We start from the raw sequence: 21,687 nt of genomic DNA on the forward strand, positions 1-21,687 counted from the left end.
ATAAATATATATAATGCATTGTTTTATATTTTGGTATGTCAGCAGCACGGCGTCAAAATAAGATCCGGATAGACTATGTTATTTTCCGCCTGAATCTTCTTGCTTGTCGTATAAAATTGCAATTCACTTTCTGGTCAGCTTCTTTTTTGATGTCAAATGTTTCGCTGTTCACCCGACGTGTCATAAATTCATGAAAAACAATTCAAAGCTGTCGCACACTGCAGCTATTCAGCATGAAAAGGCATGTGACGTACTGTTGAGCGGCGGACATGTGCAAATGTGATTTTCGGGGTGGTTGGCCTCCGTCCCTCGCCATCTGTCAGCGTGTGTCGGAGGTCAGAGGGGAATTCCTTTGTGTTTTGGTGTGATTTTGATTAGTTTTGTGTGATTTTAGTGGGTGAAAACACGCAGTGGACTCACCATATGCTTCCCAGTTTAATAGTTTGGTCATGACGGAGTCGTGTTTTCATAAAGGGATCCGGAGAAGTGGAGCGGGCTGAAAGGATAAAAGCTGTTCTGACACCTGTTCGGAGAGCCCGGCTCATATAAACACTCACACACACCTACATGCTCCATTGTTCCTGCCAGTTTGTGATTCTGGCACTCCAGTGGCTCAATCGCAGTTCGTGGCTCCCACATTTGACGAACTCAAACAATGAGTGTGCATGAAATTACACAGATTATACTCGCAGAAGTAGTCACCATTTGCACACCTTCGTGTCCTAACCTTTTTTTTTTTTTCAGTGGAACCCAAAAAGTGGCACGCTCTTTTCCAGAGATGGGGGACTCGAGTCACATGACTTGACTCGAGTCAGACTCGAGTCGCAAATTTAAGGACTTGAGACTTGCTTGACTAAATTAAGAAAATGACTCGACTTGACTTTGACTTGAGATCCAATGACTTGAGACTTGACTTGACTTGAACTGTATGACTCGAGAATGACTTGATATACATTTTTATATAAATCATCGCAACATCAATTGATAAACAAAATGAAAGCAACGGAACCATTGACGTCAGTCATCAGATTCTGCGCGATTGCGTGACGCTGCACAAGCCCAGAAATAGCCTACATCGCGGTGAGCGCGCTAAATACAAAAACATCTCCCTGCATCGTATCTTTTTGGATATAAACACTAGAAAATGACCATATTCATGCAAGAAGATTTGTTGTACGCATAATAACTGGCAAGGAATATCGGACGACCATCACAACCTCGAACAGTCGAACTTCATTCACCACGTCTAAAAGTAAGCTATGGCTTGTTTAACCTGTTTGTTATAGTTAATTTGACTATCTTTAAATCTAGAAAGAATAATGTTGGTCAAAACAGCATGCCTCTTTATACACAATTATGTTTTCAAATGTAGCTTAATGTTGTCAATATTCAAATGATAATTAATGATGGTATATGTTTTGTATAACATTTGCCACATTTCTTTTTAAATCATGCTTTAAAACCAAAAATGTTGTTCTTTCCAATAACGAAAAACAATATAGAAAACTGTTAGTTTTGTCGTTTATGTTTCTCTTAATGTTATCAGGGGGTTGGTGGCAAAAAATGCCAGCAGAATTAATATGCACCCAAAATTCAAAATGTGGTGGAAAAATGGCCCTAGTATGAGTTATTTTCATAATTATAACATATATAAAAAAATATTTCCAGATTATTGGCGCGATTTCAAATGTGATGATTTTATAAAACAGTTCAGTAAACAAAGAGTGAATATTGTGATGTGACATTTTAGACATAATATTCCAAATATTTTCTGTTTTTGCTCTATTTCTCCAATGACAATAGTTCCAAACAAGCCACAGAAAGAGTTATGCGTATTTGTGATTCAGTGACCTAGTTGCTTAGTTCCAGAACGAATCTGTCATTTTGAACAAATCAGTTGACTGCTTCTATGACTCGTACATTAAGACGGTGATTTGGCGCCACCTATTGGCGGTTTTAACTTCATAATAGGCTAAATGCCAACGGCTGTTATATAACTTATATAAAGGGGATGCCAGTTTGAAGAATGCCATTTGGTGGCATAGGAACCATTATACTTGAATTGTGAATTGTTTCATACCTTTTAATGGTCTTCTGCAATGTTTGAGGCATATTTATTTTTTCATACTTTAATGTTGGCCTAATTTCAGTCACATTTACATTTTAGGCTATTTAGTTTGAAATTGTATTTATTTTTTATTTTTTAGATTTTTATTGTAGTAACCACTCAGCTGTATGTGGAAATGCATATTTAAAAAAATATGTTGCAAATAAAACCATAGTCCACAACTTATGTAGTTTTAACTTATTTTAATATACAAATTCAGTGAAATCATCAAACGTTTGTATGACTTGCCAGTGACTTGTGACCCAAGCTACGACTTGACTTGACTTGCTTGACATAAGGCAGTGACTTGACTTGACTTGCTTGACATAAGGCAGTGACTTGACTTGACTTGCTTGCTTTTATAAAAAATTTACTTGACTTGCTTGAGACTCGAAGGTTAAGACTTGAGACTTGCTTGTGACTTGCACATGTGTGACTTACTCCCACCTCTGCTCTTTTCCATATAATGGTTATGAATGAGAACTGAAGAGAACAAGTGGTTCATATGACATTAAACGACATAAAATAATAGCACAAATATGACATTTTTTTGCATTGTTTTTTTTTTTTAATCAGTGATTTGTACATGTAAACACAATCATTGAGAGGGGGAAAAAAAATCAGATTTTCTCCCTGTATCTCTTTTTTTCTCATTCGAGCTTTAAAAGGCCATTCACACCAAGGAAAATAAGTATAATTATAAAGTTTTAAAAATTGTTCTAACGCTAAGAGGATAGTGCAGTCTACAGCTGTAATGATAATGACACAGAGGAACGATATCGTTGGAATCACTAAAGAAAGTTTTTTTTCCAGCTGATGAACGATAAAATTGGTAGTGACATTGGCAGCCAATCAGAATCCACCCTGCTTTAAAAAGCTCGAGCATTTAAAGCGGCAGATGATATAATGCAAAGCATGCTTATAATACACAGAATGATATTATGCATTGTTGTGGACCCTGATATTGTTATCTTTATATAGCCATTGTTCCAAATTACAGACTAAATTACATAAGGATATAAAATAAAATAAAAATAATAAAACAAAACCATAGATGAAATTTATTACTCATTCGCTGGAAAAGTTTATATGCATCAATAAAAATAAAAAAAGTTCTTTGCCTTTAAATCACACTATTTAATTTGAGTTCATAAAGACAATGTTTGCCCATCCGATCTAACAAACAAAATTAATGTGAAAACATTGGCAATACATTTTTTGCCTGCAGAACTATTCAGAAACTGTCAAATCTGTATTTTTCTTATGCCAAAAACTCTAACTCCCATAACTGAAGATGAAAAAATGGTGGCTTCAGTTATGGGAAAGATCACAAAAGGAACCAAAAACCTGAGTTGTATCAATAGGAAGATGCTGCCAGGCATATGTCATAATCTTTGCCTGATGTTTGCTGCAATGGCGTTTTGTCAATTTCTGTCTCGCATCTGCTGAATTTGGCGACATAACACGAGTTTCCTCTTGTACAAAGGTTTTTTTTCCTGATTTTTCATGTGCGCTGGGGAAAGCGTGGCTCTGAGTTCAAAGCCACAGTTTTTATGCGCGCTTCCTAGATGTGATTCAAAGCCGACAGTCTAGGAACTTTGATTAACTGAGGCACCTTTACAGTTCCCAGTCAGAAGCAGGCAGAGCTGGGTCATTTATATCTGCTGTTTGTTGTTGGTCGTTCCCTCCCACAGCGGTTCTGGACCGAAGTTTGTTGGTTCAATGTGGCGACATTTTAATTGATCGCTTATGTACGTGACGCGGAAAGTACACACTTGTCATTTGTACAGACTGCTCAACATCAACATGTCTTACAGTGCTTTCTAGTCACTTTTTATTCCACAGGGAAGGACCTTGATGCACAGAAGAGCAAGTTAAATATTTCCCGTCGTCGGCTGTCGAAAGTGTCTGCGTGCCTGAAAGCGCAAATTAAAAGCAGGAAATGTTTGAAATTGCCAGTGCCGAGCCCCCGCAATGTAAGCTCCCTGTCACCTCATTTTTCAAAGCTACAGCTTCGGCTCCGAGACGTTGAGATGGAGAAACTCATTTCATTTGGTTCTTTTGGAGACAAGTCCGCTCCCTCGACCAGTCAAGCAGTTATTGCCAAGCTCAATTAGTTGCTGGATTGGCCATTTGAATGAAGGGAAAGATGTAGTCAATCACTTTTAGGTTGCAGTTGGTGGTTGTAAAAAGGGGAGGACGACTGATGCCACATTTTGACCTTGACGCCCTTTCTAAGATCTATAAAAAGTAAATTACTCGATGGTGCTTGTTAACTGAAATCAATAGCTTAATTTCACTTGGGTTTGGATGATTAAGTCTTGGCTTAGCAGTTTGAACTCCAGATGCGATGAGCTTTTGGTGCTCATTTGGAAAATGCAGGTTTGAATCCATGCCTCAAACTATTTGCAATGTTAAACACATGGCAGCAACACTGTATTGCACAATTTACAGTAAAAAACGTATGTTTCATTAACTGAAATAATAGCCCCTTTCACACATACAGTCTTTACTGGTAAATTACCAGTAACAGATCTTATGTGAACAGGACCTTTTCAAATATACTGGTAAATACAGTAGGTTCCGGCAATTTACCAGCAAGCGATGTTGTAACATTACCAGTAAATTACTGGTATATGTGCTGTGTGAACGCGGAATGAAGATTACTAGCATTTTGCACGTACGAGGTCAGAACGCGCTGACGTTAGAAGTGATTTGTGCCAATCAGAAGCCGTTTAAAGAGCAACGGCTCTGGGCCATTCATAAAATTGGGATGCAGATGATGCGTTTACTTTGCACTGTTTACAAATGTCTTCAAATTGGAGTGATACCGAAACTACCGAAAGTGCTTCTCCTCGTCCGGGCCTATGAAGAGATTTGTCAACAACAGTTAGCGATAATGTCCCGTATGATAAAATAACTAGCCTTCTTTAGGAACAAGGCGTAAACTTCCGATTTATGACACCATCACAGAGTTTACCGGTATTTTGGAACTGATGTGTGAATGGTCTGTTACCGGTAAAAAGCCTGAACGCTGTTGCTTTTGTGAACGGTACATTTTTTAATTTACTGGTAAATTCATTCTGGCAATTTTACGGTATGAAATTTTACGGTATGTGTGAAAGGAGCTAATGTTATACCAAATTATTCAAACTTAAAGCCACATATAACAAAACCTTTATATATATAACTGATAAAAAATAATTCAGGAGAAACTGTTATTTCAATGGGGAAAAAAAATCAAACGTATAAGCTGTCAAACAGAGATGAATGCCAGTTTATGTTTTTTTCACTGCATGACTGCATCACTTCCGAAAACTGTACTTTTATTAGTATTTTGCTGTAAAATTGCATGAAATTCAAATTCCCATTAGATCTATTACAGTTTTTTTTTTTATAAATACCAAAGCCAAAGTGTACTATTACACAGAACGGCATACTATTTCTAGTAGATTTTCAAAGTTTGCACTAATTCCAATCTTGCATATTAGTATGCATATAATTACAGTTTGCATACACATTTGAATCCAAAATAGAACGCTAGATTAGAACATGGTATTCCACAGGTATTTTCAATACCATGCATGCTTTTCCCCCTCAGTTTACATACTATCTGTACTTTTTATGCACATGATGAAAATGTACTGGAAATACGATGCAGTCCTTGTACACCAGGGATGGGCAACTTCGGTCCTGGAGGGCCACTGTCCTACAAAGTTTAGCTCCAACCCTGAAAAAATCACCTGCCTGTAACTTTCTAGTAATCCTGAAGACCTTGATTAACTTGTTCAGGTGTGTTTGATTAGGGTTGAAGCTAAACTCTGTAGGACAATGGCCCTCCAGAACTGAAGTTGCCCATCCCTGTTGTACACCATTGGGATACTATTTTCAACACTATGATTTGAGGTGCAATAATTCTATTTCGGACATAAATAAAGATGCACATTGAGCCTATACGAAATGAATCGCACCTTCTGTTTTTACATCAGCCAGACATATTTTCTGTGTCAAAATCTCCCGATCTGGATGGTGAGAAAAACGGTGCTTTGGTTTTTTACTCAGCAGGGTTAGAGACTAGTCTATGAACATCATAAGGAAGAAAAGGAAAAAAAGTGAAAGGAACGGACATATTGACACTCTCGCAGCGGAAACGAACTCCCGTTCCCTCATTGGCTCGCTGGCAGCATCCTGCTACATTAAAGGCAATCAGTGCCCATTGAGATCACGGAACGGGATGTGTGAAAACCACTTCAGTTTGTGTCTGTGGGTGACAGCATACTTGCACTAGCGCAGTGCTAATGTGTCGACCGCCTCTGTCCGTCTGCTGCTTAATTGCATCTTTTCATGTCAGTGAAAGAGGACACACACACACACACACACACACACACACACACACACACGTAAACATACGCAACAGGCTGCCAGACGAATGCAACACTCACCTGCGTGTTCACATGCTTCAAAAGTCCAGTAATGAGGTGAGATTCACACTGTTATATTTCAATCCACTCGAATTTGACTAAGATGCCAATTATGAGAGTAAACATCTTAAATATTCATCCATTGTGCTGGTCAGGGAGTGGAATATCCCCAGTGTTGTGCGTCTGACCATATGGTGTGCTTGAGTGACTTGTCTAAATGCATATGCAGGAGTTTTACTGCACAGTCTCATTTTCCCAGATGGCAGCGTAGACTCCGCATCAGTATCCAACTTCTTCATGGTACTCTATACAGTATGTCCCAGATGCCAGGCTGGTTCATATTGCAATTTGTTCTTTTGAATATGTAAATTAGAGTTGCTGCACTTTTTAACCTTGGTAAAGAGATGCACAATTACACAAGAAATTTAGACCCAGATTCTGTTTCTATCATTCATTCTCTCTCTCTATCTATTGTTTCTCTTTGTATTGTTTCTATCTATCATTCATTTATTCTTTGTGTTGTTTGGATTGTTCGTTCTTCCTGTCATTTATTCTATCCATTTGATGTTCCATCCATCCATCCGACTTGCATTCTTTCTTTTATCTGACTTACATTCTGTTTTGTTCTGTCTATCTGACATTCTATCTATTATATCGAGCGTTTTATCTATCTATCTATTGTTTGTCTGTTTGTTCTGTCTATTGTTTATCTGCATTTCTTGTTTGTTCTGTTGTTTTATCTTACTATAATTTTATCATCTAACAATCAATCATTCGTTTGTTCGTTCATTTGTTTGTTCGCTCTGTCGTTCTCTCATTCTTACATTCTATTTATTGTTTTGTCTATCTATTGTTCTATCCGTCATTCTATCTATTATTCTATCAATCTATGTATTGTTGATTCTTTGTCTATCGTTCATGATTTGAATTGTTTGTATCGTTCATTCTTTATCACAGTCATCCGTCATTAATTCTATCCATTTGATGTTCCATCCATCCATCCATCCATCCATCCATCCATCCATCCATCCATCCATCCATCCATCCATCCATCCATCCATCCATCCATCCATCCATCCATCCATCCATCCATCCATCCATCCATCCATCCATCCATCCATCCATCCATCCATCCATCCATCCATCCATCCATCCATCCATCCATCCATCCATCCATCCATCCATCCATCCATCCATCCATCCATCCATCTATCCATCCATCCAGTTTGTTTTATCGTTCGTTGTTTTATCGTTCGTTCTAACATTCTATGTCCCTGTTTACTCCTGGAAGTAAGATGCGTTTTGGTCGATCGGATCACAAGTGGACGACCCTAAATACAGGTGTAAATGGGGTCTAAGACAATTTGAGCTTGTCCACTTTCGACCACTTCCAGAGGTTGTCGAAAACGCATTTGACTGGATAGCTTTCGTAGTGTAAATGCTCATGCAGTCGAATGTGCCGCAAAAGACCTCCTACTCTCCGCCTACTGACCTAATGCGTGATTCGTGAACATTATGGGAAGCGCGCTAGCCAGACGGGATTTTTAACTTTGTCGGCTGGAGACCCAAATTTGGTTTGAAGACTAAAAACGTACCAAGCACAATGTTTTCTCACCATTCCTGATTTCTAGCACACACTCACCACATTCGGTTATCAGAGCAGAAATGAAAGCTGCTGCTCTTAGTATGTTAATCCGTCGTCTCCGGGCATTTGTAAATTGCGTGAATATATTTTGTGCATTAAATTGAAAGATATGAAAAGGCCCATACATTTACCCGCCCATTATCCTTCCCCTCGAAGTAATCAGGACAGAAGTGGTCAAATGTGGACAAAAAACACCAGGTGTAAACGAAAATGTGTCTCCCACTTCTACTTGTGATCTGATCGATCAAAACGCATCTTAATACCAGGTGTAAACAGGGCCTTTCATTCTATCTAATGTTTGTCTGTTTGTTCTGTCTGTTGTCTATCTGTCGTTCTTATTTGTTCTATTGTTCTATCTTCCTATAATTTTATCACCTAACAATCAATCATTTGTTTCTTCGGTCTGTCGTTCTGTTATTGTTTTGTTTATCTATTGTTCTATCTGTCTTTCTATCTATTATTCTATCAATCTATTGTTCATTTTATTTGCTCTGTCTATCGTTCTATTGGTCTATCTTTCTATCTATCTGACCAATATCTATCTAGCTATCTAACTGGTCAGGATAGATGGTCAGGTGGACTAGCAAGTGGTGGACCAGGTTTTTACATGATAAATCATCTTGGTTAAGTTGGTTAGAGCTGGTAGACCAGCATAAACCCATCTACCCAGATCCAAGTTGCAGGCAGCTTGACCACATTAAGCTGGTAAGACCTAGTTTTTACAGGAAGCTACTGACGCTGAGGTTTCAGAGCCTTCAACCAGTCAGCAATGGCATGGAAATGAATGGTGGTCTTTGTTTTGTTTTCCTTTTTTCTTCTCTTTTCTTTTCAACCTTCTGGACCAGGTCACTCCCCAGAATGATTGACACTTCCTGTCTGTGTTGATACCGGCGTCGTTGCTAATGGCGACAGGCTGACCCACCATCTGTATCAACCATACAATAGACAGAATGCACAGTTTTAGTGCTGATATTGTGGTGCACATTCTTTTTTCTTTTCCTTTTCTTTTGCTCTTTTTCTATTGCACACAAACACAGAAATGAATGTCTGTGATTCATTTGTTTGTTTGTTTGGTGCATTTATGGTGCCCCTCAAGGCACAATTTGTTTGTCTTGCATCACAAATAGAGATCTGGGGGTTTAGACGTGAGCTTTTAACCCACTCGTGAATTGTCTTGGAGAAACGCCACGGTTTGTAGAGACAAAGCAAAAAGATACAATAAACGTTTCAGGGAAGCTGATAAAAGATCCGCTTTGCAAATGTACCATGTAAAAGACATTTATAGAAAACTCTGTTATGTCTTGCCATGGGAAAAAGGATGCTCATATCTCCTGTGTTTGTATTGAAGTGTGGTGTGTATGTGTGCGTTTTGATGGAGCAACACTTTAGCTTGATTCATGACTGTGTCCAATAACTCACAGTGGCAAGGCTGCAAATGACGGATGCATTAAGATGTTTTGTAACTGTTCTCCTTGAGTTTCTGCCCATAGGGGAAACAAATTCAAAGAACATTCTCTTTCGTTTCTCCTATACGTTTTTGTATAGATATATGCTATATATAATAGTATATCATTTTTTCAGTTAAACACGTTAAAAATATTTCACGCAATTAACACAGTATCCGTTTTTCTGTCATCCTTTAGTTACAATATATGATAACGCTCTTATTCATGCAAATGCTTTTGAACCATTCACACGCGATAAAACACAAAAGAGAACACAGTGCGGTACTGGCACGCATCTGTGAATCTCCTGTCTGTGTGACACACACGACTTGTGCGCACAGAAAGCCGCTTTAGACAGAGCTTGCACGGACAAGAATCCTCGCAAGCACAATTAAATGAGTTAAATGAATTCTAAGTACATAAAGAGTTGTGAGAAAATGTTAGGCTGCTGCCACTTGAATGCACTGATCTAATATACTGATACTGTACACATGCTTTTACTTTCTCAACTGTATGTTCACTTAAGACATAACCAACTATGTTTACTAGGATACTCGCTATTTTTTGACATATTTATGTGTGAATTTGTCCTCTCAAGTGCAAGAAGATGTGGAAGAGAGCTCCGTTTTAATATTTGCGTGCTTTAATATTTGCGCAGCTTTCTGGGAGTAACGACTTGAGCTCCCTTTTGCGTCTTGTTGAGCTTGAATATATTGTCAAGGCTTAAACTTTCGTGATGATCCAGCGATGGGCCGTCAACTGTACTGAGCGTCATTCACATTTGTTCACATTCATGCATTGCTAGAATGGATAAAAATGTTACCGGCCAACTGTCGAGTGACACCGTTTCATATACTCGACAATGCAGATTTTTACTCTCATTTGTCACTTGGAGAGTGTTAACTTTAGGCCCTGTATAATTATTTAAACACCAAGTTCTGTCATGAAACTCTAGATGGCGCAGGCTGATGTGTCCTCAACGCAAGCTGATGATATTTAGATTGTTAACTACATGGCATAAGCTGATTGGTTCATGCCACATCTGCAGCCAATGAGTTCCTCTGAAACCCTCCACCTTCCCCAGCTCCACCTGTATAGAGCTACGGGTAATTATATTCTTTTAGGTATTTAATTCCTTTGGAATTCAAATATCCCCACATCATCACTATACCCTTCACCGTACCTAGAGATTGGCATGGGGTACTTTCCATAAGTTCATCTCTCAATGCAAATCAAACCAGCTAGGCTAACTGAAATAAAACCATGCCAATCTCTAGGTATGGTGAAGGGTATCTGATGATGTGGGGCTATTTTAGTTCCAAAGGCCAAGGGAACTTTATCAGGATGCATAGTATCCTGGATCCATGAAATAACTGGCCTTTAAAAATAGAAATCCGCCTGCCTCTATGGGAATTTAACATAGGGGTGTCCTGATTTATGCACCCTGTATTTTAAGGAAGAACATTTATTTATTTCCGATACATTATTCATTCACAAAGAAAATTGGTGTCCTTAAAGGTTGAATTTTTCCTAATTTTTTTTTTTTAATTAAGGCATTAAGATCAATTTCCAAAAGATGATTTTTTATTCCTCTTTTTAGTCAACTTTAGCATGGGTGTGTTCACTTATGCTAAGCACTGTATATGATATTTGTGCTGAAGTACCCAAAACCCTAAATATTCTGGTCAATAGTTAAAGTTGGGTCCCACCTTCAATGTAACTCTATGGGTTTAAAAAAAAAAAAACTTGTTTAATGTCCACCAGGTGGAAATACATTTTTTTTTTTTAAATGGCACCTCTCCTCATGTGAACAAACCTCTATCTCGAGTTTAAACTGAAGTGATGCTTGCTTTAGCCCTAACAAGAGTACAAGACTGACTCGGGATGAGTTGGAGGCCGGAGGCTGTGGGAGTCTACAGAGGTCTGGCATGATGTTTTTCCAGGATCAGAGAGCCCAGGCTGGGCAAGACAACAGCAGGATTACTGCATGCCAGCACACAATTGCCTTCCCACTGTGAAGAGGTAGTGGGCAGCATCTAAACCGTGCTATTTCTTGAAAAACCTTTGAGAAAGAAAATCTTTTACGATACAAACAGATTCATGGACTGAGCTGTAAGGGACTCTGTGTTTGTAGGGATTTATACACCAAACCATCCACCAGCTCCTTTGTCTGAAAGCATATTGGCTTCCTTTCATTTGAGTATCAGTTTCTTTTAGTATGTGTGTGGGTTTGTCTTAGTTTTTGCTTGTGAACGCTCGCCTACCTCCATGTAGGAGGTTCTTGGTTTGTCATCTGTCACCTGGCTGTGACAGCCAGCAAAAACTGCACAGCTCCAACCTGCAGATACAATTACGAGATAGACTCCCATGATTCCCGGCAGAGATGTAAGTTAACGGTGGTCACACGGTCAGGAACAGAAAATAGACCTTCCACGTGTTGGAAATGAACAAAGAGGTATGAGAAGAAAGATGCTAAAAGCTTTGATTGAATTGACAAGCTGTCCATTTAACCCATTAGATGAGATCAAATTATTTTTGAGCGATTAATCGACTGTGCGGTCGCAAATGAACCGCTTGTCTCATTCATTTTGATGCACTGGTAAGCGCACCTCTCTCTTTGTCCTTGCGCTCGTCTTTGAATCAGAGCAGGTGAGCGGCCTGCTGTAATGTACACTGGTTATCCCTGTCCAATCTCTCAGACAGTGGCTTGTATTTCGCCCTTGGCTTCAGCGAGTCGAATCTGCAGAATCTATTATTTACTCTCGGCTCTTTGTCTCTCTCACACTTGGTTTGTACTGAAGACTTTCTGCCTGTAATAATGTAGATTGGGGGTGTCAGGCATTTAATCTACTTGGTGGTCCTAAATAATGAAAACCTAGTTGAGCGATTTGTAAATATGGGAACTCAGGTAGCTGGTGCGATCTGTCTGTTTATCCATATGTGTATCTATCTGTCATTCTGTTAATTTCTGTATGGTTTTGTCTATCTGTCGTTCTGTCCGTCGTTCTATCTAATTATCTGCTGTTGTTCTGTCTCTCTGTATACTGTATGTGTCTTTCATTCTGTCATCTGTCTATCTATCATTCTGTCTGTGTGTCTATCTGTCTATCTGTCTATCTATCTATCTATCTATCTATCTATCTATCTATCTATCTATCTATCTATCTATCTATCTATCTATCTATCTATCTATCTATCTATCTATCTATCTATCTATCTATCTATCTATCTATCTATCTATCTATCTATCTATCTATCTATCTATCTATCTATCTATCTATCTATCTAATCCTTCTGTATGTTTATATATTTATGATTCTATCCATCTTGTTTTTCTATCTTGAGGTTTGATCAGCCAGTACTCTGAAAATGTATTACATCAAAAAAAAAAAAATGCTTGCCTTTGAAAGATTCACGAAAGCGATCTGTTGCGAGTTATTTCACTGCTGTGTAAGTCCTGTAAAAAACGGGTAAAAATGCTGTACTCTTGAAAACTGCAGTGATAACTAATGATTTTTGTGCTTAACGTACAACACGTTAATGGCAGAGCCCCCACATGGTTAAGCTCTTTTTTTTTTTTGCAATAGGTCATCAAGATTGAGAGGCTTCCTTGCTCTGAATACTTTGACCTATCAAGCCTTTGATAGGTTACTTAATTCCTATAAACTGAAAGAAAGACTGAAAATGCGCTAGCAGGCTTTGGTAGTTTGATTTTAATTAATTTTGACATGACTGAAATGATAATGAATCCACCTCTCTGTGTCTGTTTCTCTGTTTGTCCTTCAGGATGCTTTGGGAGCTCCGCTTGACTGCGCTCCAGCCTCTCCTGGCTGTGTGTCTACTCTTCACCCTGGAACACAGTGAGTCATTCTCTCTTCAATCTGAGCATTCATCTACTCTTATCTGTTCAGTCGTGGGAAGCACAGTTGTCAATCAGATGCCCTGGTTAACTCAGTAACAACTTTTTCAAATTTCAAAAGTCCGAAACCAACAGCTGAATTAGTGCTTTTTCCTCTCACAGTGGACAAAAAGAAATGCAACCTACCCTGTCTTTATGTCTGTCTGTCGTTCTGTCTATCTAACAGTCTATCTATCTATCTATCTATCTATCTATCTATCTATCTATCTATCTATCTATCTATCTATCTATCTATCTATCTATCTATCTATCTATCTATCTATCTATCTATCTATCTATCTATCTATCTGTCTGTCTGTCTGTCTGTCTGTCTGTCTGTCTGTCTGTCTGTCTGTCTGTCTGTCTGTCTGTCTGTCTGTCTGTCTGTCTGTCTGTCTGTCTGTCTGTCTGTCTGTCTGTCTGTCTGTCTGTCTGTCTGTCTGTCTGTCTGTCTCTCTGTCTGTCTGTCTGTCTGTCTATCTCTCTGTCTGTCTGTCTGTCTATCTCTCTGTCTCTCTGTCTCTCTGTCTGTCTGTCAAAGAAACCTCAGACTGCTAGTGTATTTTTTTCTTTTCTTTTTTGTTGACCTACTCTATTGAAAGAGCTTGTCGTTTGTAAAGAGACTCAGTGTTTTCCCCTCTGACATGTTCAATAAAGGGATATGTCACCTAAAAATGACAATTCTGTCATCATTTACTCACTTTATTTCTTTTGTAGAACAAAAAAACGTTTTTCTTTGTCCATACAATGAGGGATGTTGTTTTTGGACCCCATTGACTTTCATTGTATGCATAGAAAGTTCAAGCAATCAAAATATCATCTCTTGTCCTCCACTAAAGAAGGAAAATAATACAGGTTTGTAACGAGGTGAGCAAATTTATGGCAGAATTTTCATTTTTTGGTGAACCATCCCTTTAAAAAAAAAATTCTCTAGTCCTTTCATCTTGTGGTAATTACCGGCGCACACCTTTCCCCGAACAGTCACTGATGAGCACTTTTGGACATCGGTTATAAATCCCCCTCGGCTGGATTCTGCCCTCCGCTACTTCCATCTGCAGTAAATAGAGAGTGCACAAGGAACACTTTCATTTGCAGAAAGCCTCATTTCCTCACATTGCCACCTAAAGACTTGTCATCACTCACTCTAATGCCTGTATTGGCTCTCAGTGGCAACGATACCGTTCCCACGTGCCATAAAAAGGGAAGACACTGATGCAAAGCTTGTGCGGGGCTGAATCCTATACGCCGTCTAAAGCCTTTTGTAGATGCAAACTCTTCACGCTCAGCTGTGCGAGACCAGGTCCCAAGTAAGAACTTTGGCAAGGCTGTGTTGCACGCACTGTTTCACAGACCGGCCTCCTCTGATTTCAGACGACACCATGTTCTTATCGGGCACTCGCAGGGTTGCAGTCCGAGTCTCTCGGTCCCTGACCTACTCGCTGCCATCTGCACCAGTTGCTTGGTGTCTGGTGTGGCACTGGAGGTCCACCACGCACTTTTCTTTTCTAGTGTCAGCAACAGTGAGCGAGATAGGCTGCTCATAATATACATAAAGATTTCCTGCCACTCTTAGCTTCACTCTCCATCGAAACCCCTCTCAAGGGATGCCCATGGTGTAAATAAGGACACTGTCTCCATGAGTGTTAAATATTTTTTTCTGCTGATTCCCTTCTCTCATCATCTACTAACTAGGGTAAGGTTGCACCAGTCATCCATCATGAAATCTATTTTAGTAATATTTGGTAAAAAAATTTGTTTAAGCGGTGTATTTTAATACGAAAGTATTAAACTTTTGAGAAATTGTATCTAAGATTAGTCATGAGCAATACATTAGTACAACAAAGTAGAAAATTAAATAATTCGTTCATTTTTATTTATTAAGTAATAATTTGTCGCTGTTGGGCGGAAACCTTGTTTGTCCAAAACCGCTTCTTTTCAGGAAATAGGAAAAAAACACTATATTTTTTTTAAACACTGTGTCAAAGTTGATATTGTGGATTTATATAGGGTCAGACACTTGAATGGTTCATTATATTTTTTAAATTCTATCAAAATCAAGCTCAATTGGAGTTTTGACCAATTTCTTTTTACATGAAACAGTTGAAAACCTGACACAGGGAGATGCAAATGAGAAAAACTGTAGTATAGATAAATATTAATACAACAAACTGTATGGAAAGTTTTTCTTTGTTTATTTATTATTTATTTAAGGTGTTTTTAAACCCTGACAGAGAGCAACACAAATGTTCATACATAATGCAATTAATAAATACTAATACAGCAAACTAGAAAATCTGATCGTTAATTTAAATTTGTTTATTTGTTTGTTTGTTTTTGACACTGGGTGATGCGAGAAAGTGACGCAAACAAAAAAGTGCAAAGTTTAGATGAGCTTTGTTCTCAAGAGCTGCTAAGCTGTTTCTTTCTTTTCATGTTCTTTCTCTTAACTCTTTCCCCGCCAGCGTAAAAAAAAAAAAAAAGTTGCCAGCCAGCACCAGCGTTTTTGATCAAATCACGTTTTTGTCAAAGACTGTGTCCGGACTCCGGATCGGATTCAGAACGATGATCAAAACGTAGATGGAATAGATCGAGTCCATCAACACCCCGAAGATTCACCGTCCTGGGTCGACGTTTGATTCAATAACATTAGGAAGTTTTGATTTATATGCTGTTAATGTTTGATGATCGTGTTAGCTTACATATATATGCGTAAGCAATGCTTTTATCGCTTGTTTCGCTTGTTTTGTATCCGGAGAATCTGTACACTTCCACAAGATTTGTAACAGCGCCCCCTACCGTATAATAGCGAAAACATGGATTGCCGCAAAATTGCGTGAATGGCAAGAATGAGTTCAAATGTATAACGTATATATATGGACATTTTGTCTAAGTTTTTTTAATGTACTGTATTCAATCAGTCTGCCATTTAGTTTCAAGTTAGTTTAATGGTACAATTGTCATGCATAAGTTGCGCAGCTGCTGCCACAGTTTATGTGAGAGGTGGGCACACTTAAGTTAGCATCCCCGTATCACGCTAAATAAATGTGCTATTACCTAGCAGAGAGCAGGAAATGTAGTCAAGCCTCTGGACTCGGAGTATTTTTATGTATGTGTGTGTATTTGAGCAAGAGACAGGAAGGAAGACAGGAGATATTGAGCTCAGACACCCTGGGCTCGGTTAATATTCATGGCGCTGTGAATATGTCGGGAACCTCTGGGGGGTTTCCGGGGGAGAGCATCTCATGCGAGACGCTTTCAGAAAGGGAATGTCATTACGACGGCCTGCGTGCGCTCGACACCATATAAGCACACCTGTTCATTTTTAATCCAATGATTCCACTTCTCAAACACCGTTTTGGAGGAGGCTGTATCTGCGGTGGCAGTGGATGAAAGACACCATTGGAGGTCCTACTTAAGAGTGGGAATCAAACAAACAGCTCTTATTCTGTGGAAATGATGCATATGTAGATTTACTTCAAGGCTACTGGCTCCCGTTGCGAACATTTTCGCGAGTTTGTCACAAATGCTTTGGATATATGAATGTTTCAAGCTCAGTGAGGGCATTGCGATCGCTTGTGCAATTAGACGCCACAGGACAGTCTCGGCCTGTGGTTAGGTAACTGAAAGAAAGAGCAAAGGGAGAATACTGACAAAAATGGGCAGTTTGCCAAATGGTGGCCTGTAAAAATGGCCACGGCACTAAAGAGAAATTGCAGTACACTTACTAATTCGTCATTGCATTAGCTTTGTATCTCTGTTCTCATGGAAACCATTAAAGAGCGTTTAAGGAGGTCCAGTTGTTAACATTCACAGTCATATTAACATCATTGAATGCTATCTGTCTTTTTTTCAAGGGAAGGCCATGTAAAGAATGAAGCAGACTTATTTATTTGATAGTATTCAGTTCATTTATGGTCTTTCAATCTATTTTTTTGCGGTTTATTTTTTTAAATCCTGTCACTCACCAGTATTATTGCTTTAAAAATTAATTAATTAATTAATTAATTCATTTATTTTAATAATTATTTTTATTTTTATCATACAAATTAGTATAATATTGCAGAACACAAGATAATTTATAATTGTGTTAGCCGTTAACTTCCTTTATTTATTTATTTTAATAATAACAATAAAAAAATGATACACATTAGTATAATATTGCAGAACACAAGCTAAAATATCATTGTGTCAGCCATTAACTTTATTTATTTATTTTTTAATAATAATAATTATTCTTATGATTTTATTATTATACACATTAGTATAGTATTGCAGAACACAAGCTAAATTATCAGTGTCACCCGTTAACTTTATTTATTTATTTAATATATATATATATATATATATACACAGTAGTAAAATATTGCAGAACACAATCTAATTTATCATTCTTGTCCAAATTGTTATTATTATTATACACCATGTATATCAGAAAACAAAAAAAAATGTCTTTGGCATGGCATGCCTGTAGATATGTAGTCACTGCTCTCTCTCCACACTAAACACTAAAGAGAGATGGCAGTACACATTCTTTGTGACGGTCATTATCTTTTCTACATTGGTGGCCGCAGCAATAATTAAGGCATGTTTAAGGAAGTAGGTAATGCGACATTCGTAGCTCGCATTAACACCACCGAATGCCGCCTGTTATTTTTAAGATGAAGGTTGTGTGAAGAAAGTAGGTGGCTTTTTCACTTAATAGAATCAGGCTCCTTTTGGTCTTTTTAATGTCTTTTTATTACCTTTTTTTTTATATCTGACTTTTATGTTTTATTATCATTAATTGCGGTGTTCCTTTCGGACGGCTTGGTAATAAAAGGCCCATTATTTTATAAAATCCCTCAAATATCACTGTCGAAAGGAATGAATGAAATGACTACAGAAGGCATGATCGTCAGCATAACCCCGGCCCGCAATCGATCAGTCATTTCGTGGCTGCTGGGTAATTGAAGACAATAAGGCCACTGTCAGCAAGCAGCCAATTACATTAGCCTGCAGAGAAAGAAAGGGAGAAGGACAAAAACATCCATGTAGGAGATGCGTACGAGCGCTGTTGCCTTGTGTTCCCTGTTCTGGGATGATAAAGGCTTCTGACAGCACTTAATGCATTTCAGGTGTTCAAAGAGGACGGCAAATAGTCACAATACATCAATGAGCAGAAAAGCAGTAGCAAGTGGTCGCTTCTTTTTTCCCCCCAAACTCTTCCTAGTCCTTCCCCCCTCCCTGTAACCCTCAATATTTTTGCCTTCTTTTTGGCTCGACCTCAGACGGACGAGGAAAGATTAAAAACAACGGCAGAATTTCAAACAAAAGGACGATCTCCAGGGGGTTATGCTTGTAAAAAAAATTCCATCTAAATGCAGATTTGGTATATTTTGCTATGCTTCTTACATTCATTATTTACCCATGTGGGACCAAAGCAATTTTTTATTTCTTGACTCCGAGGTGTAATTTGTTTTTTAAGGAGGTATCTGCATTTGATTTCTGGTTATTTAACGTGGCAAATTAGATCACGCTTGCACACAAAACATTACAGAAGAAACAATTTTTCACACTGTTGGCACAACTGTATCCGGAGAGCAGCCTAATTTACTACATATCTGTTTAAATGCGTCTGAGAAACATGCATAAATACAATTATAAGTGTTTGCATGTGGGCATCGAGGGCTTGGGGAAACAAAAAGTCATGCTCTGCAGTCTCGCTGCTTATACTCTCCTCAAGCGTGAATTCAGGCAACAGGAAAGTAATTCTGTGCCTATCCCTTATCGTGAGCACTTCCCTGGAGATGGAGGACAGAAAGGAAGGAAAGCATGGGCTTTGAGACAAGATCTGATGGAAGGAGGAGTTGTCGATCCCTCTCAAGAGCTCATATGCAAACAATTTTTCATTTATAATCTGGTGATTTCAGTTGTGCTGCTGCTTTCAAACCGGCAAACAGTTTTTGAAAATGTTATTAAATAATCTACTATTTATAGTGTTTAATATAATATAATATAATGTATGCAAATACATGTATAAGACTTGAATATTTAAATATGTGCATTTTATATGCATTACATTTATGCGAAATAACGAAAACAATTGTTGAAAACAAATTCATATATAAAAAAATCATATTCAATATTCGCCAATTGTTGTTATTATTGTATTATGTTATTATTATATGTAATAGGAAAATAAATAATGGTATAAATGACATGATGAAACAAATATTATTCATTTTTAATCATTTAATTCTGAATACATTTTTTGTATTACATTTTCCCTTCATTTAGTATTTTCTCTATTTAGTTTAAAAAAAATGTTTAAGTTTTATTTATTTATTCTTTCATTTATATTTATATATATATATATATATATATATATATATATATATATATATATATATATATATATATATATATATATATATATTTATTCCCAAATATATTTATTTCCAGATATATTTAGGCCTATTAATTTATTTTTCTCTTAAAAATCGGTGATTTAAAGTGTATTATTATACACTCACCGGCCACTTTATTAGGTACCCCATGCTAGTAACGGGTTGGACCCCCTTTTGCCTTCAGAACTGCCTCAATTCTTCGTGGCATAGATTCAACAAGGTGCTGGAAGCATTCCTCAGGGAGTTTGGTCCATATTGACATGATGGCATCACACAGTTGCCGCAGATTTGTCGGCTGCACATCCATGATGCGAATCTCCCGTTCCACCACATCCCAAAGATGCTCTATTGGGTTGAGATCTGGTGACTGTGGAGGCCATTTTAGTACAGTGAACTCATTGTCATGTTCAAGAAACCAATTTGAAATGATTAGAGCTTTGTGACATGGTGGAAGTAGCCATCAGAGGATGGGTACATGGTGGCCATAAAGGGATGGACATGGTCAGAAACAATGCTCAGGTAGGCCGTGGCATTTAAACGATGCCCAATTGGCACTAAGGGGCCTAAAGTGTGCCAGGAAAACATCCCCCACACCATTACACCACCACCACCAGCCTGCACAGTGGTAACAAGGCATGATGGTTCCATGTTCTCATTCTGTTTACGCCAAATTCTGACTCTAACATCTGAATGTCTCAACAGAAATCGAGACTCATCAGACCAGGCAACATTTTTCCAGTCTTCAACTGTTCAATTTTGGTGAGCTCTTGCAAATTGTAGCCTCTTTTTCCTATTTGTAGTGGAGATGAGTGGTACCCGGTGGAGTCTTCTGCTGTTGTAGCCCATCCGCCTCAAGGTTGTGCGTGTTGTGGCTTCACAAATGCTTTGCTGCATACCTCGGTTGTAACGAGTGGTTATTTCAGTCACTGTTGCCCTTCTATCAGCTCGAACCAGTCTGGCCATTCTCCTCTGACCTCTGGCATCAACAAGGCATTTCCGCCCACAGAACTGCCGCTCACTGGATGTTTTTTCTTTTTCGGACCATTCTCTGTAAACCCTAGAGATGGTTGTGCGTGAAAATCCCAGTAGATTAGCAGTTTCTGAAATACTCAGACCAGCCCTTCTGGCACCAACAATCATGCCACGTTCAAAGTCACTCAAATCAACTTTCTTCCCCATACTGATGCTCGGTTTGAACTGCAGGAGATTGTCTTGACCATGTCTACATGCCTAAATGCACTGAGTTGCCGCCATGTGATTGGCTGCTTAGAAATTAAGTGTTAACGAGCAGTTGGACAGGTGTACCTAATAAAGTGGCCGGTGAGTGTATATGTTACATGTTTGTTTATATATATATATATATATATATATATATATATATATATATATATATATATATATATACATATATATACATATTAGGGCTGGGTAAAAAAGATAGATTTCTCAATTTTAATCGATTCTCATTTTTACAAACCGATATTGATTCTTCAACATTTAATGCATGTTTGAATAAATCTGGCAAGTTTTCATGACAGCCACCATTTAAATGTTTATATTTCATATAACTTTATCATTATAAAAATAAATAAAAGTGTAATTTAAGTGTTTGTATACTAATCAGTTAATTTTTACCTTCAATATTACAGTAGCCTAATGAAGCCTAGTAGGCTACAACTGACTCTCATAGTTTTTAGCATTAGTCCACCACTGCTGATTCGGGCCCCTTAACAGAGCACACTCAAATTGAACCTTTCCTGTCAGCTAACATGTTTGTGAAGATAT

At 38.1% G+C, this 21,687-nt stretch overlaps 1 protein-coding gene across 1 annotated transcript in view; it reads left to right on the forward strand.

The window, feature by feature from the left end:
• The window catches only part of ncanb (neurocan b), a 133,189-nt gene that overhangs the window by 19,716 nt on the left and 91,786 nt on the right, over nt 1-21,687 (forward strand). The window contains exon 2 of the mRNA XM_056256470.1: nt 13,405-13,478. Coding sequence (XP_056112445.1) covers nt 13,405-13,478 — 74 coding nt within the window. The remainder of the gene's footprint in view (nt 1-13,404; nt 13,479-21,687) is intronic.

The sequence above is a fragment of the Rhinichthys klamathensis genome, unplaced genomic scaffold (genome assembly GCF_029890125.1).
Source record: "Rhinichthys klamathensis goyatoka isolate OS25496 unplaced genomic scaffold, OSU_Roscu_1.1 h1tg000127l_1, whole genome shotgun sequence".
NCBI classification, from domain to species: Eukaryota; Metazoa; Chordata; class Actinopteri; order Cypriniformes; family Leuciscidae; genus Rhinichthys; species Rhinichthys klamathensis.